This window comes from Rhincodon typus, chromosome 1, assembly GCF_021869965.1.
Source record: "Rhincodon typus isolate 14 chromosome 1, sRhiTyp1.1, whole genome shotgun sequence".
In the NCBI taxonomy this organism is placed as follows: domain Eukaryota; kingdom Metazoa; phylum Chordata; class Chondrichthyes; order Orectolobiformes; family Rhincodontidae; genus Rhincodon; species Rhincodon typus.
Window position 1 is genome coordinate 160,742,890 of NC_063332.1, and position 15,729 is coordinate 160,758,618.

Genomic DNA, 15,729 nt, shown 5'->3' on the forward strand with positions numbered 1-15,729 from the left:
AGAAAATACATACGGGTGATTCAGGGAAAGAGAAGGGAAATTAGACTATCTTAATTAGTCTTGCACAGAGACTGCACATACTCAATGGGTTAAATGGCTTCCTTTTATGCTGTAACTATTATATAATTCATTTCATGGTTCTTAACATGCTCTTTAAAAGTACCTATCGAATCTGGTTTTTGGTTCTTCATTAATATCTCTTCTTTTAAATCAGAATTCATTTTGATTTCTTATTGTGTTTGTGAAATGCCTTGGTTGGGGGGATGGTGTTTTAAGACCATGTGACATAGGGGCAGAAGTAGGCCATTCAGCCCATCGAGTCTGCTCTGCCATTCAGTGAGATCATGGCTAATCTGAATCATTCATAACTCCATTTTCCTGCCTTTTCCCCAGACTCCTTATTTCCCTTACCCACTTGAAAATCAGTCTATCTCAGCCTTGAAGATACTTCATGGCCTAATCTCTGCAGCCCTCTACTATAAAGAATTCCACAGATTCACTACCCTTTGGGAGAGGAAATTCCTCCTCGTCTCTGTTCTAACTGGGCAATCTCTTTCAAGGGGAAATAACCTCTCCGCATTTACCTTGTTAAGTCCCCGAAGAATGTTTCTGTAAGGAAAGCCTCTCGTGCTTCTAAACTTCAGTGGGTACAGGCCCAACCTGCTCAACCTTGTTTCATAAAAAAAATTTCCATACCAGGGATCAACCTAATGCACCTTCTCTGAACTTCCCCCAGTGCTAGTATATCTTTCCTTAGGGGACCAAAAATGTTCACAGTGTTCTAGCTGTGGCCTGACTAGTGCCTTGTATAGTTTTATCAAGATCTCCCTATTTTGACACTCCATCCCTTTCGAAGTAAAGGCCAACATTCCATTTGCTATCCTTATTGAAATTATTTTATGTAAAGGTGCTACATAAATACAATTTCTTGTAATCAACAGTAGATGAATGATGGATAAAAATGGAATAAGGTACGTACAGTGTTGTAAATAGGAAATGTGGTTGGGAAACATCATCTAATTTATCAGGTCCTTTCATGATACATTTCAGGTAAACCCTTCTAGCATAGGTCATTAGGAAGAAAGAATAATTTCTTCAGAAATGTCCAATAATCACTAGACTCAAGGTAAATAATGGCAATACCAAAACATTTAGTTAATATCATTTGACATGTTACACATCCTTACTCTGGCATGTTTATAATCCTGGGCAGCATTGAATCGTATCTACCACACTTAAACCCTCTTAACATGTTCTCCTCCGAGTATTCATCCAACTTTTCTTTAATGGTTCACATTAACACAATATTAATGTTTTCAATAGTTTCATTTACTGACTTCACATGGGAAGAAAGCTTTTTCGGTCCCCAAGTCTGAGATTCATTAATTTTATCATCTACATCTTCAGTAACATTCAAACATTACCTTAGAGTAAGGAACTAATGATATTCCCAAACCAGAAGTGTTGGGACAAAACCCTGGAAGCATTACTTGAAGCTGAGCACATTTAAGCTCAGGTACATGATAACTCCAGGAAGAAGCTATCAACATTTTGCATTTACAAGTTAGAGTCACAATTGTCTTAAGCATATCGAGGTGTTAGAGAAAAAAATTCCTGGTGTGAGCACTGAACAAGAGGTGCTTTTGGGTACTGTACAATGGATGTTACTTTTGTTTGGGATTTGTAAATGAATTAATGGGAGTATGCTTTTACCGTGTGTTTAAAAAAATCTTCGTATTGTTGCTACAAATAAATAGTTTGGTTATTCTATTTTTTGTTAAAAACTTCTGTTTTATTGTTAACACAAATTCTACAACGTTGTGTGGGTATAGGTCAGTGAGAGACAAACTCATTGAAGCTAAAATAAAACATGGTCTATCAGGCCAGATTTCAGTCTAAGATTTGACTTCTCCAGTATTAAATTAACGGGATAATAACAATACAAAGACTGTGGCCTCAACAGGTCAGAGGTTAGGAATCCTGAGGGGAGTAACTCATCTGTTGACTCCACAAAAGCCCGTCTACCATCTGCAAGGCACAAGACAGGAATGTGATGGAGTACTCTACTCCATCTTGTTTATTGCCTTTGCAGTCAAAGGTATCACTTTTGCTTTTTATTTAAGTTCAGGGAGCTGGTTTGGGATATAGAGAAGGTGGGATAGGCTGAATGAAGAGACAATGACATGCCAGAAAGCTAATAAAGAGGGATTCCAGTGGTTTTTGAACACTAATATTAGATCACCATTGACTGCAGAAGCAAGTTATCATTACAAATCTACTTTAGAAGCAAGAAACTATCCTGAGAAACATGGTACAGGAGACATTTCAAGTGATCAGACTCTCACTTCAACTCCTAAGCTTTCTTCCTTACATACTGGTGGTTTCTGAATTAAAAGTATATGTGCAGCAGTTGGCATAGAGACTCAGTCCCGTGTTGGTAGTTGTCAAAGTTGAGGTATGTTTCAGCCCATCAAAATAATGAAAAGATAATAACAAAAGCATGATTAATTTCTTTAAGTGGATAGGTTTTATCATAGATTTGCAGGGTAAATTTTACGAACTAGCAGTCCAAGTGCTAAACTTTATTGGTGGGAATAAAGCTGATATAATCAGTGCATCTGATTCACAACTCCTACCAACTTCCCAGTTGATAATTTAAGCAGTTTTAAAATTGAGAAAGGTTACAGTCACAACTTTCTGATCTCCCTGCAGTTGAGAGAACATCAGCGTCAGGAGAGATAATTTGTAAAGTTTGCCCTTAAATAGAAACATTCAGATAATCACAAATCACTGCACAATGAACGTAATTTTTAAAAAATGGATTATGATTCAAAAGTAGAATACAAGTACATTTATGTTATAAAACTTTAGTTTTTGAGGGAGTGGAAGGTATAGAATTAACTAAATACTGAAAATGAAACAAGACAGCAGATGTTATAACAAACATTTCTCTAACATGGCAAGCACGACTGTACAACTGATAGCTTAAATTTTATCTTTTACATTTTCATTGAGTGAATGCTGGATTTGTCCCTATTGTGCAAATGAGACTGGACATGTGTCAAGTTAGCTCTGAGGGCTACGTTTTTCATAAAGTGTTCAATTTGGCTTGCTTTCCTGCTGTTCATTGCTCAAAAAGAGTCAGAAGTGCAAGGTATGAACAAGCGTAATGACTCTGTCTCCCTGCTAAACCTGATCATCAGAATTAAGTCTAGCAGTAGGCTATTCGGCCCATCAATTCTGCTGTGCCATTCAATAAGATCATAGCTGACTTGATTGTGGCCTGAACGCTTGCCTCTTTTCTGTAAATCTTAATTATCTTATTGGCTAGAATTCTGTTGAACTTATTCTTCAATGTATTCAATGTCCTACCCCCTATTGCTGTCTGTGAGAAGAAAATTCCAGAGACTAATGACTCTCTGAGCGAAGAAATTCTTCCTCATCTCCATTTTAAATGGGAGACCATTTATTTTGAAACTGGGCACTTAATTTTTGACTCTCCCACAACAAGAAGAATCAGTCAGCACCCACCCTGTCAAGATCCCTTAGTATCTTCTATGTTTCAAAGAGATCATCTTTCATATTTCAAGTCCAGTGTGACTTCTTCAGAATTTCCTTAGACTCTTCTTCTGAACCAGTTTTGAAGAAGAACCATATTGGGCTCGAAATGTTAACTCTGCTTCTCTCTCTACAGAAGCTGCCAGACTAGCTGAGTTTCTCCAGGATTCTCTGTGTTTGTTGTGAAAAATTAGTAAAATATACTTTTCTTATAATATTAGTATTATTAATATAGTATCCTGTTGTGAAACATTAGTAGCAAAATTATTGAAGCAAGGCCACACAGCAGTTGTTCTGAGGAAGGGTCACCGGACCCGAAACGTTAACTCTGTTTTCTCCTTCACAGATGCTGCCAGACCTGCTGAGTTTTTCCAGCAACTTTATTTTTGTTCGTGATTTACAGCATCCGCAGTTCTTTTGGTTTTTACGCCGCAGTTACATAGCTCTGCCCATGGGCCCTTCCCTGACAAACGGTTAAGAAATTGCCTGTGTCACCTTCTTTCATAAGAATTTGGCCATTTCCTGCTGCCATTGGTCTCTTTCCTCTTCCTCCATTCATCATTAGCTCATCATGAATGGCAGCATACAAGAAACAACATGATAATAGAATCCTGACTCTGTATGTACTGTACTGAATGGGAGCGTTTTTCCCAGACTCGTTCTGCAAAAAAGAGAATTAAGGTTGAGGCCTACAGCAGACTGGTCACATGTTGTTCAGTGTCAAGGGCACAAGGTCAGAAAGCCTTGGCAGAAGTTGGCAATGGGCTCCTAAAGTCCGAACCTCAATATAAGTGACGCACCTGTACAACTGCCCATTTGCAATGTATACCACAATCCAAATTTGAAAAAAGAAAATTGAAAACATCTATGCTTCAACATGATGTAGCTCTCTCCCAGCAATTGCCTAAAAATGGTGTAAATGGCTAGTCACTCGACTGGAAAGATGGTAGCTCAGATCATTGAATGTGTGTAAAATGGAGGAATGTCATGTTGGCCTTTTGTCCAATTGTTTCAAGCCTCCGCAGTAATGGTTTGCCCACACAAGATGTCACACGCGTACCCACACACGAAAGAAGATTCGCACCACCTTGTGGTAGAGCAGCGCTGCTGTGTCATTTTCACTACAGCACTTTGCACTGTGGCTATTTCAGATTCTTTTCAAATCTGTCTTTGTTTGAAACACCGGGTCTTTTTATTCTTGTGATGCCTGAAGAGAATACCAATATAAATTGATTTCCTAGTGGTAACCATAGAAACATCATTTTCATTATGCAGTCAAGGCTTTTTCAAATACATACAAGAAAAGGAGATTCCTGATGGCATATTGTGTAAGTAATTTCACTTGAAACTTGCCCTTTTATCACATGACAGCAGGAAACCAGGATTTGTACTATAGGGGCTCATTTCAAGCTGACAGGCCAGAACAAGGGATAAGTGATAACAGAAAGGATTGGCACCACAGCTCTGAGCAAATGGTGCACGCTGCTTGGTAGTAACATGCCAGGGTTTTGGACTCCTGTGGGCTGCTTCTATTGGTTGCTTGTGTTAACCCTGCCAACTTGTAAATAGAAATTGCTTGGCGAGTTTGAGGAAAAGATCCAACCACCTGTGTCCTGAGACAGAAATACTTCACGAACGAATGCCCACGTGTATTGTATTGTCTTTAATAGTTAATGAGCACATCAGGATACCTAACTCTTACAAGCTCCTTGTACTGTAGTTGCGACAGTTTTAAAAGAAAACAGATGTCTCAAACCAATTTGCATCCCACAAAGTCTCATTTTTAAATTTAATCACTTTTTAAGGTAGAAAGTGTAGCAGGAAGCTTGTTCCAGCAAGCTCCCTAACAAAGTGCATACCGCATTTTCCCTGCTCAGAATACAGTAAACATGGGATTGCACTTCTATTGTCAGCTGCTGCAATAAGGAATTTCATTTCCAGCTTTTCTCCAAGTTATTGCCTATTGCTCTCACTTGTGCTTCTAACTCAATACTGGCTATCTGTTTTTGAAGATAATTTGTTAAATTTATGAATTTAAAGTACAGAGCAATGAGCAACTAATAGAAATGGATAAAATATACACTGATGAAATGATCCCACAATTTAAACAACACCCTGTAGTTCCAGAAACCACTTCACTAATAACCTTTTTTTGCCCTCTAACCATTTAAACTTTCTATTCTTTACACACAGTCTTCATTGAAGTAAACTGCCTCTTTAGTTATCAGGAAATCTCATTCACTTGTTGGTGATGGGTGTAGTAAATGATCTAGTCAGATTTTCTAACCACTGCGATTCAGAAATTCAAGAAACACAATAACCTTTGGACAAAAAATAAATCCCTGTGGGCATTTCAAATTCCTTTGGATGGAAACTGGACAATGGTGGAATGAACCAGGCAACTTGCACAGGGTCAGTTGTCTTGGGCAGATTGTAGACGTAGATAGAGACTGTGCTTGCTACAGGCCGCTTTGTGTTTGATTAAACATTTGACCTGCCTTTTACACAACACGTTGGAAATGTGACCTGGGTAGGCCTCAAGTCTGAAGAAGGCTTTCTGAAAACGGGATAAACGGTAAGGTGCTGCAATTGCACCGAAGGCAAAACCCTTGGTGGTGTGAAGAAGGAACTCGTTCAAAGAATAAGAATGATCTCAGCACATCAGTTTAAGTTGGAATGGCCAGTTTCCCTTGCCAATCTAGATATGAATATTTCATGGGATAGTGGGCCAGTATTGTTGCCCATCGATAATTGCCCTAGGACTAAGTAACTTGCTAAGCCACTTCAGAGGCCCGTTAAAAGTCACCCTAATTGCTGTGGATCTGGAGTCATATGTAGGCCAGACCAGGTAAAGATGGAAGATTTCCTTCCCTAAGTGGTAACAATGAATCAGATCTGTTCTCACGATAATCGGTGATATTTCTGTAGTCACCACGACTGAGGCTAGCTCTGATTTTCAGATTTGCCTTAATTACATTTCATCAGTTGCTATGCTGGAAGTTGAACCAAAGTATTAACCTTGGTCTATGCATTATGGTACTGCCATTACCACTTTGCCACCATCTCCCTACTGATAGAATTGCAGTTTTGGACAAAATTGGGGTCCAGCGTCCATCATGGTTGGTGGCAGGGATGGCCTAGCAATGTTACTGGAGGCAGCTTGTTTGTTGGCTGCCTCCAAGCCCTGTACAATTATGGATGATTGGCAGGCTCCCGGGGCATAAAATAATTTGTGTTTGTTTTCCACAAGGGCTCCTCTTGAAGGTTATATTTTGATTTTCAGGGCTACTTCTTATACAAATGAAATCCTTGATTCAGCGATCCAATCACATTATCTCCTGTATTTGTGTTCATGTATCAAGTATTTGAACTCCTAGAGAAGCAGCATTAGAAGACTTCATCAATACTTTCCATAACTATTATCTGTCCATTCAGTTTATAGCCTCAACACACATGGTAAGCAAGGTTTTCCTAGACAGCACAGTACTTCAATTGGCTCGAGACAATGGGAAGAAGTTAGCAACATTTTTTTTTTCTGAATAACTGATACATCTCTGCACACAAGATGCCATCACCCTAAGCACACCTTCCAGATTGCTGCAGTCAAAACCTATTTGTTTCCCTCACAAATATAAAAACTTGTAAGATTTTGACCAGGAAGTTACTACTCTTCTTGCTTCTTCTTTGACCTTAAGCTCACATTTAAATTTAACATTTGACATAGTGCTCATTACAATGGCATCTGCTTCATCTTTCTGACATGGTGCTGCTGAACATATGCCTTAAACTAGAGATTCCACATCCATTTGCAGGTAATCCATTACCTCTGTGATTTTAAGTGTTTTCCAGTTCCGAGTTAGCTGAGGTTTTTCTTTGTTGATAGATTTGAAGTTGTTCTTTCTTCTTTACAACTTTGCTATTCCTGTGCTCTCATGCAGCCTCCCTCTCTTTTCCTTGGCTGTTCCTCCATTACTCACCACAATCCCCTTACAGCCTTCCTCTTTCTCCCTCAGCACCTGTGCATGTCCCTGCATCTCTTCGCTCCCTTGCAACTTACTCTCGTTTCCCAATTCCCTTGCAGTCTCCTCTTCTCTTGAACCTCTCTTGTAGCCTCCCTGTGACTCCCACTTTCCCTTGCAGTCTCACTCTCCCTCCTTCTAGTTGAAGGACCAGCAGTTGTTTGCGGTCTTCCCATCCCTCTCATCCCTGTTACAGCCCCTGTATTCCTCAGCTCATTTCCAGCTCCCTTGTCTCTCCTCACCATCCTTGCAGCCTCCCTGTCTCCCCTAGGTCACCTGCTCACCCCAACCCATTTGTCACTTCCATCTTTCTTCTAGCCGTGGCTGCCTTACTAAAAAGACACCACCTGACACCATTCCCTGGCCTCATGGAAGTGATAAGCTGAATTACCACATGAGCTGCCTCCTCCTCCCCTGACACTGGAAAGTCTCCATGGTGATGGGATATCAGTCATCTGATGTAGCTTCTCAATAGTTTTACCAACTCTTGCCCCCACCCAACCAGCCAGTTCCCACCATCCACCATTTTACCGAGCCAAGTAACATTGAGCTCGTAATTTATGGTGTCATCTTTTTGTGTATTCCTGTGCTGTTGAAGGCCCTGTTTCTTGGATGTCATGTTAAGTTCAGGCAGTCTGCCTGCATTGCAGGACCTACAGCACCTGTAAGTACATAGATAGCAATGTTTATCGCAAAAAATGATAGGAAAATAGGTGAACAGGTCATTAGTTTAATTTTACTCCTTATTAGCATAAGCATGAAGCCTGGTGATTGTTCCAGTTGCAGACCCTGGAATCACTTGTTTGGTCCAAAATTAATATGACAGGCAACTTGCAATGACTGTTCACATTTGGACCAACATATTGGAGGATGAAATGTCAACTGAGTGCCTGAAAAGTAGGCAAGCTGTCATGGAATTTCTAGGCCACCATTTTCTCCAGTCTGTCTGGCAGCATCTGTGAAGAAAAAAATATCAGAGTTAATGTTTCAGGTCCGGTGACCCTTCCTCAGATGCTGCCAGACCTGCTGAGCTCTTCCAGCAACTTCTGTTTTTGTTCCTGATTTACAGTATCCGCAGTTCTTTCGGTTTTTATTTTCTCCAGTCTCCTTGAAACAGTGAATTAGAAAATCCACCTTATTTGGTTATGAGGTGGAATGGTGGGTTTCCAGGTCTTAACTTTGTCACTATGGACCGATGTTGAACAGAGGTCTGGTACCTCTTCCCAGGGAGGAAGGGAGAATGTAGATGATGGGGATGGGGAGCATTCCTACAACTCGCCATCACGATCAGGGATCCATTATGATACGTTGGGGAGAACTGGATTCTTAAGAATAAATTGCCAAGAGATATTATTTTTTCAAATGGAAAATCAATGGAAAAATCCCAACAAAATCATTGCTCTTGGTTTAGAAATTGCAGTGTCAGATGAGAATCCTTTTATTTTTGTTTGTCTTAGAATGTCTGCTTGAAATTTTTACAATGACTCATATGGTCCTTTTCTTTTAACTAGATGGATGAGATAAAGAGCAAAGACAGAGTCATTCTTGCCTTGGAGAAGGACCTTGGTGTTCAAACAGGCCACACTCAGAAGCTCATTCTTCAGAAGGAAGCCCTTGATGAGCAGCTGGTACAGGTGAAAGAAGCTGAACGCTACCACAGCAGCCCCAAGCGCGAGTTTCCGAGCGCTGCAGGGGACACCTCCGACCTGATGGGGAACCATGTAAGAAGCTCTACAGGTTTCACTTCAATACAGCCTTTTAGCTGCCGATAGACCAATTCACTTTCCTCTCGTTAACAACACTGTGGAATGATACTCATTGCATTGTTCCTTTCAGAGGATAGGTCTATAGAATGGTTTCCTCCACCTTCCTTACCACTTAATGGCTGTGATATATCAGCATTGTGATTCATTTCCTGGCTGTGATCTTGAAGCTTTTCTCGGTTTTTCATAATCCTTGTGTGCTGGGTGAAGAGGAATAGCAGGAAGTGAATTTTGTGGAGCTAATATCCAAACGTTATTTAGTTTCACAACCTAATTAATCTTTCCTTCAGCATCCCTCTCTCCAAAGTTTTTGTACCCCCCAAACTACTACCTCCACCCTCCTACCACCACCACCCATCCAACCTTCCAATAACTTGGTGACCAGGGCTTCCAGAAAGGTTATGTTAATATTATTCTTTGATGGGATGTGGGCATCACTGGCAAGGCCAGTATTTGTTACCCATCCCCAACTGCCCTTGAACTTGCTAGGGCTTTATTGTCAAGAGACAACCGCATCACTTTGAAGCTGAACTCACATGTAGCGCAAACCTGATACAGATGGTAGATTTCCTATTCACGAATAAACATGTTAGACTTTTACCACATTCAGTGATAGTTTCAATAGTGGTGAACATGAAACTAGTTTTATATCTATTCACTGAATTTTAAAAAAAATTCTGATCAACCCATTCAGAGATGTTAATACACGCCTCTGGAAGAGGTGGGAAGTTGATCCCAGGTCTCCTGCTCAGAGGTAGAGATGCTACCACTGTACCACAAATTTCACTCACTGCTCTAGTCAGATTGGAGCCACTGTTGCCAGAGCATTAGCTGGGCCTTTTTATTACACTGCCATTTCCCCTTTGGAAAAGTGCAATATATTAGGCTTGTCATGGTCATCAAAGGACAGCAGTAGCAAGGATACATAGTTGGCTGTGACTGAAAGCAGTGATGAACAATTGTTTTCCATCTGGAGGAAGGTGTATAGTGAGGTTAAGAGTTAGGATCATTGCTTTTCTTGACCTATGCTAAATACCTAAGCTTGGATATGCAAGGCATAATTTCAAAATTTGTGGATGGCACAGCACTTAGAGGAATTGAACTGTAAGAAGGATAATGATAGACAGGCTTGTGGAATGAAGGACGCATGGCAGGTGGTTTTTGGTGCAGTGAAACATTTTGATGGGAAGCACAAGGAGAGACAGTATAAAGGGCGCAATTCTAGAAGTCCAGAACAGAGAGCCAACTGAGGGCATGTATGTACAAATCATTGAAGCTGGCAGTACAGTTTGAGAAAGCATTCCATAAAATATACAGGATTCTAATCTTTACAAGTAGAGGCATAAAAATACAAATCAAGGAATTTCAGTTGATCTTGATCACACACTGGCTCATCGTCAACCAGAGTATTGTTAAATTGCATCAAATTTTGGGATTGCACTTTGACAAACTTTCGCAAAGATGTGAAGGCATTAGAGAGAGTGCAGAAAATATTTGTGAGAATTGTCCCTCGATTGAAGGAATTCATTCATGTGAATATATTGGAGAAGCTGGGGCAGTCCTTCTTAGAGGAGAGGATGTTGAGAGGAGATTGGATAAAGGCGTTGAAAATCATGTCAAGTCTGGGCAGAATTGATGTGGGTGCAGTGTTCCTATGGGTGAAAAGGTTGAATCATTTTAATGTTGATAGCAAAAGAAAGCAAGGCGACATGAGAGACATATTTTTACATAGTTAACAAGTTACAATCTGGAATGCACCACATGATGTTGCAGTGGAGTCAGATGTAAGTGTGGCTTTCAAAAGAATATTGGATAATTATCTGAGGAGAGAAAATTTGCAAGTATACAGAGAGAAAGAAAGCTGATGGAACTAGCTGAGCTGCTCTTTAACGTGACGTCTTTTTCTGTGCAGTAGCCATTCTATGATTCTGTACTGTGAACCCATTAACAGATCTGACTGTTACATTGCTGGCAAACATTCACCATAGATCAGTGATTGAAAAGTCAAGAAGCTGCCTATGAGATAATGAGGAAGCCTCTTTAGCTATTCAAAACCATTTTTTAATGGACTGTGCACCATGCCAAATGCCCCACCATCCAGGCTCTTGCATTTAAGTTTAGAGGAGCCAAAACTGAGGAGAAGTACTGAGATTATTTGGCTCCAGATTTTTTTTTCAATATATGTGGTAATTATAGTAGTAATATCCAGTGATGAATATTAGCTCCTAATTATTTCTTTATGCATTATATATAATTTCCGAAAGTATCACGTGTTGTGCTAATATGATTCACAAAAAAGATAATGTATTTGTAGGTTTTTTTTGTTTTACAAATAACAAGAAATTTGCAATCTTTTCAATATGTTGTATTATTTACAGATTAAACCATTAAAGGAGCAGTATTCCTTAAAGGGGAACTTTAGTGTCAGGGTAAGTACAAAGAATAATGTGTACTTACCTTTACATTATTCCTTTGGTAACTGGAGTAAGTGCCAGAATTACATGTACTTATTCCTACAATGGTTATTTAATGTAGGATTAAGGACAGGATGCATTCTTACCTTAACATGGATCATCTTCCATTGGGATAAGTGCAATGCTCTGCATTTACACCAATAACATGTACACCAATGCATTTTGTTTTGCAATATATTCTCTGCTACAGAGTTGCAGTGAGAAGCCCTGTGCATAACCATTTTAATAGAATGGATGCGCTGTGACGTATCATAAAATATTATGCTCACAGTTTCCCCACTAGTTGTCTCATTGTAAGTTTGTCAACCATAGGCCAAGTTCTGTCCACAGAGAGTTTCCCTCAGGTTTTCAGTAGATTCTCACTCTCAGATAAAAATGGTGCAATGTACAGAATATACAGAAGAAAGTTGTCTGCCATCTTTTCAGTGGGAGTTCAGAAAAGCAGAAAAATACAAGACCCATTGAAGAAATTATGCATATCATGTCAAGAAACATTGTTGCAGTCCCCTTACTCAGTTCTGACCTTCCCAGCTCTCTGGTTTTATAATCAATGCGATAAAGTTGCTATGCATTTGTCATTTGAAGACGTTTGGCATAGTAGGTTTTAAATTAGTGGGTTAACTACATATATAAACATGAATTTTAAAAAATAAAATATTAAGTCTACAGGCAACCTGAAGATAAATAAAAATGAAGAATTAACATTTGTTTTTAAGAAAAATTAAAAGAAGGTGTAATATCTTTGTTTGACTACTGTGAGACAAAATAATTCAAATTTAGAAGGACATTTGATGTGGAAAACCATCCCTAACTTCCATTTGCTCCCCATCTGTTGATTTTAAATACCGTATTGAAATCCCTCCATTGTATGAATTGCTACTTTTCTGTGCTGATTTTCCATCTCTACATTCAGAGACACAGAGGAACTCAGCCATAGCATCCCGAGTGAAGCCTGAAAGTACTACAGTCCTCATTCTTAAAATTACACCCCCCCTTCACTTTCTCTGTCATGCTACTTTCCTCACCTTAGAAGCCTCCTTGAGTCCTACCTTCTCATCTCTACCCTCTCAGTTTACCTGAGTTCTCTCTCTTCCTGCTAATTTCCTCCAAGCCTTTGCAAAGTAATTGTTCAATTGGAACAATTAAACACAAATTATTTTGGGTTTTTTATTGCTCTACTAGAAAGCCAATTTATAATCTAAAATACATATTACATTACTCCTGGCAATGACTTCTTCACCGGCGTGAAAGGTTAGCTCACATGTAGTGTCTCTAAGGTATAACACTTCCTCATGAGAGGAAATATTGATCATATCTTGCTGTTATTGACCTAACCTACTCTGTTTCTGTCAGATTTTAAATATTTTAAAATAATACATCTGTTTGAAATCTATACATTTCAAAATCAAGGTAGAGAATACACATCAGATTACACAAGCTACTTCTTGCTTAAGTTCAAAGGATTTGGTTTCCTCAAAAGTTAAGTTTTCTGCTCCAAGTTTTGTAGGAATACTGGAATAGGAGTGGCTTCTTTTGTCCTTGTGTCTATTCTGTTATTTATAGATCACAACCAGTTCTGTCTTTACCTGCTATGATTCCACATTAGAATCATATAATCAGAGAATTGTAGAACCAATACAGTGTGGAAGCAGGCCATTTGGCCCAGCAAGTCCACACCGACTCACCCTTCTACCCCATAACCCTGCATTTTCCTTGGCTAATCCACCTAACCTACACATCCCTGGACACTGTGGGCAATTTAGCATGGCCAGTCCACCTGCACATCTTTGGTCTGTGGGATGAAACCGGAGAGCCCGAAGGAGAGCATGTGCAAACTCCTCACGCAGACAGTCACCCAAGGGTGGAATTGAACCCAGTCCCTGACACTGTGAGGCAGCAGTGTGAACCATGAAGCCAAACTGCTGGCCATTACTTCATATCATTAACAAACAAAAATCTTTCGTTTTTGCTTTGAAATCTCAATGGATTGAGCGTCAATGCCTTTCAAGGGAGACCATTTCAGATTTCTGTTAGACGTAGTCTCAAGATGCAACATTGCCATCTGTTGTCATGGTAATAGTTTACATTTCCAGTACTTTGACTTGTCTCAGTTACTTTTTATACATTTTAAAATGTCAGCTGCTCCAATGGTTGAGTGTGCACTAGGACTACTCAGTGTAATGAGGAACCATATGGAGCAGAATATCCCAGGTTTGAGTTCCAATCTATTCTTAGTTAAGTGGGTAATGAAACATTTTCCATAAGGACACTGTGTTAGCATTGAAGGTTTTCAAGTAAGTTAAATTATAATTTGTTTCAACAAGTCTTGACAGATTTTCGTAACTTAGTCTTAGAAAAACACTTTCTATTAAAGCATGATTGTACAGTAGAAGTGTGTTATAGGGCACATTGGGATCCAAATTGTGAAACTGCTATAGCTGGACTGCATTAACAAGTAAAGTCCAATTTTCTCCCATTAGCTCCTTGAAAACTAAAGATTTAGGTAATGATTTACCTCTTTGGGGAGCCATCAGACCTCTGTGCTGTAAATGAATTTGTGGTATATAGAACCATATGATAACACACTTCCAATATGTTTAATTGTTCCAGCTAACCATTGTATTAGGCTTTCTGTGAAGATTGTCTGTTAGGTGAAGGTGTATGCTGACTCATCTGAGTCAGCCTCCAACAGTGCATTTTACCTGATGAGGCAATGCTTATGTTATCTTCTGTGACATTATGATGGCACAGTGGCTCAGTGGTTCACATTGCTGCCTCACAGTGCCTGGGACCGGGTTCACTTACACCCCTGGTGGCTCAGTCTATGTTGAATTTGCACATTCTCGCCTTTGGGTGTTCTGGTTTCCTCGCATAGATCAAAGGTATTAGGTGTATTGGCAGTGCTAAATTATCCATGGTATCCAGGGATGTGTAGGCTAGGTGGATTAGCCATGGGAAATGTGGGGTTACAGCGATGGGGTGGATCTGGGTGGGGTCCTCTTTGGAGAGTCAGTGTGGACTCGATGGGTCGAATGGCTTGCTTCCACACTGTAGGGATTAAATGATTCTATAAGAAACTGGGCAAGGATATCACTGCATTGAAGACTACTATCTATTATATACATTCTATAGGCGAGGAAGTATCTGGTCCAATATTAAACTACTTGTTTACAACAGAGGAGCATGCATCGAGTAGAATGTGATGCTTTGTGTGATCTGAAGTAAGCTGGAGCATGAGATCGTTGTCGCCTTAGGTCACATGCTGGTCATGTGCAGTGATGATATCATGAGCATGTTTCTAAAGATATACTGATGTACAGTTGATGAGACACCATGCAACAGGTCCCTGGCAACAAGGACAAACTCATTTTTTTGGCTTGTTTCCACTGTTAAATTGATGCAGGATAGGATCACTGTGCCTGAAAGGTGTGGCTCAAATGTGTGTTTGTAGTGAATTCTGAGATTCATCTAAATAATTGGTGTAAACAGAGACATCTTTCTGGCCTCCATTAATGATTTCTACATATTGATATTACCCAACTGGTCAGTCCAGGAGGAGGAGAAGGGAAGGAGTGAACCACTGTGAGCTGGTAACGATTCTCAGAACTGGTGAGGCCAGAAGGAGCACTTGCCCTTTTTCCTCACATCCCATGAAGGAATTTTACAAAATATCGCTTTGGTGGTGGCACGTCTGCTCTTGTGATTTACACAGTACCGCCCAATTTCAAGATTCAAGAACAGCTGATGTTATCAGACTTTTGAATGGACCGCTCAAATATTAATTCTGATCTCTCTTTCTCTCTCTGCACTTTCTCAGCATCTGTAACATTGTATTCTGCTTATATGGAAAATTGGTGCAACAGGGACCAACATTTTGCCCTCGTCCACCTCAGGGTCTGCTGTTGAGGAAGCTTT

At 39.8% G+C, this 15,729-nt stretch overlaps 1 protein-coding gene across 5 annotated transcripts in view; it reads left to right on the top strand.

Moving 5' to 3' along the window:
* Positions 1–15,729, top strand: part of LOC109914802 (janus kinase and microtubule-interacting protein 1-like) — a 183,671-nt gene that overhangs the window by 43,358 nt on the left and 124,584 nt on the right. For 3 of the 5 annotated variants that reach the window (XM_048596484.1, XM_048596499.1, XM_048596507.1), the window contains exons 3-4: positions 9,089–9,298; positions 11,719–11,769. In XM_048596484.1, coding sequence (XP_048452441.1) covers positions 9,089–9,298; positions 11,719–11,769 — 261 coding nt within the window. The remainder of the gene's footprint in view (positions 1–9,088; positions 9,299–11,718; positions 11,770–15,729) is intronic. The other 2 variants (XM_048596513.1, XM_048596493.1) reach the window with 1 other exon arrangement.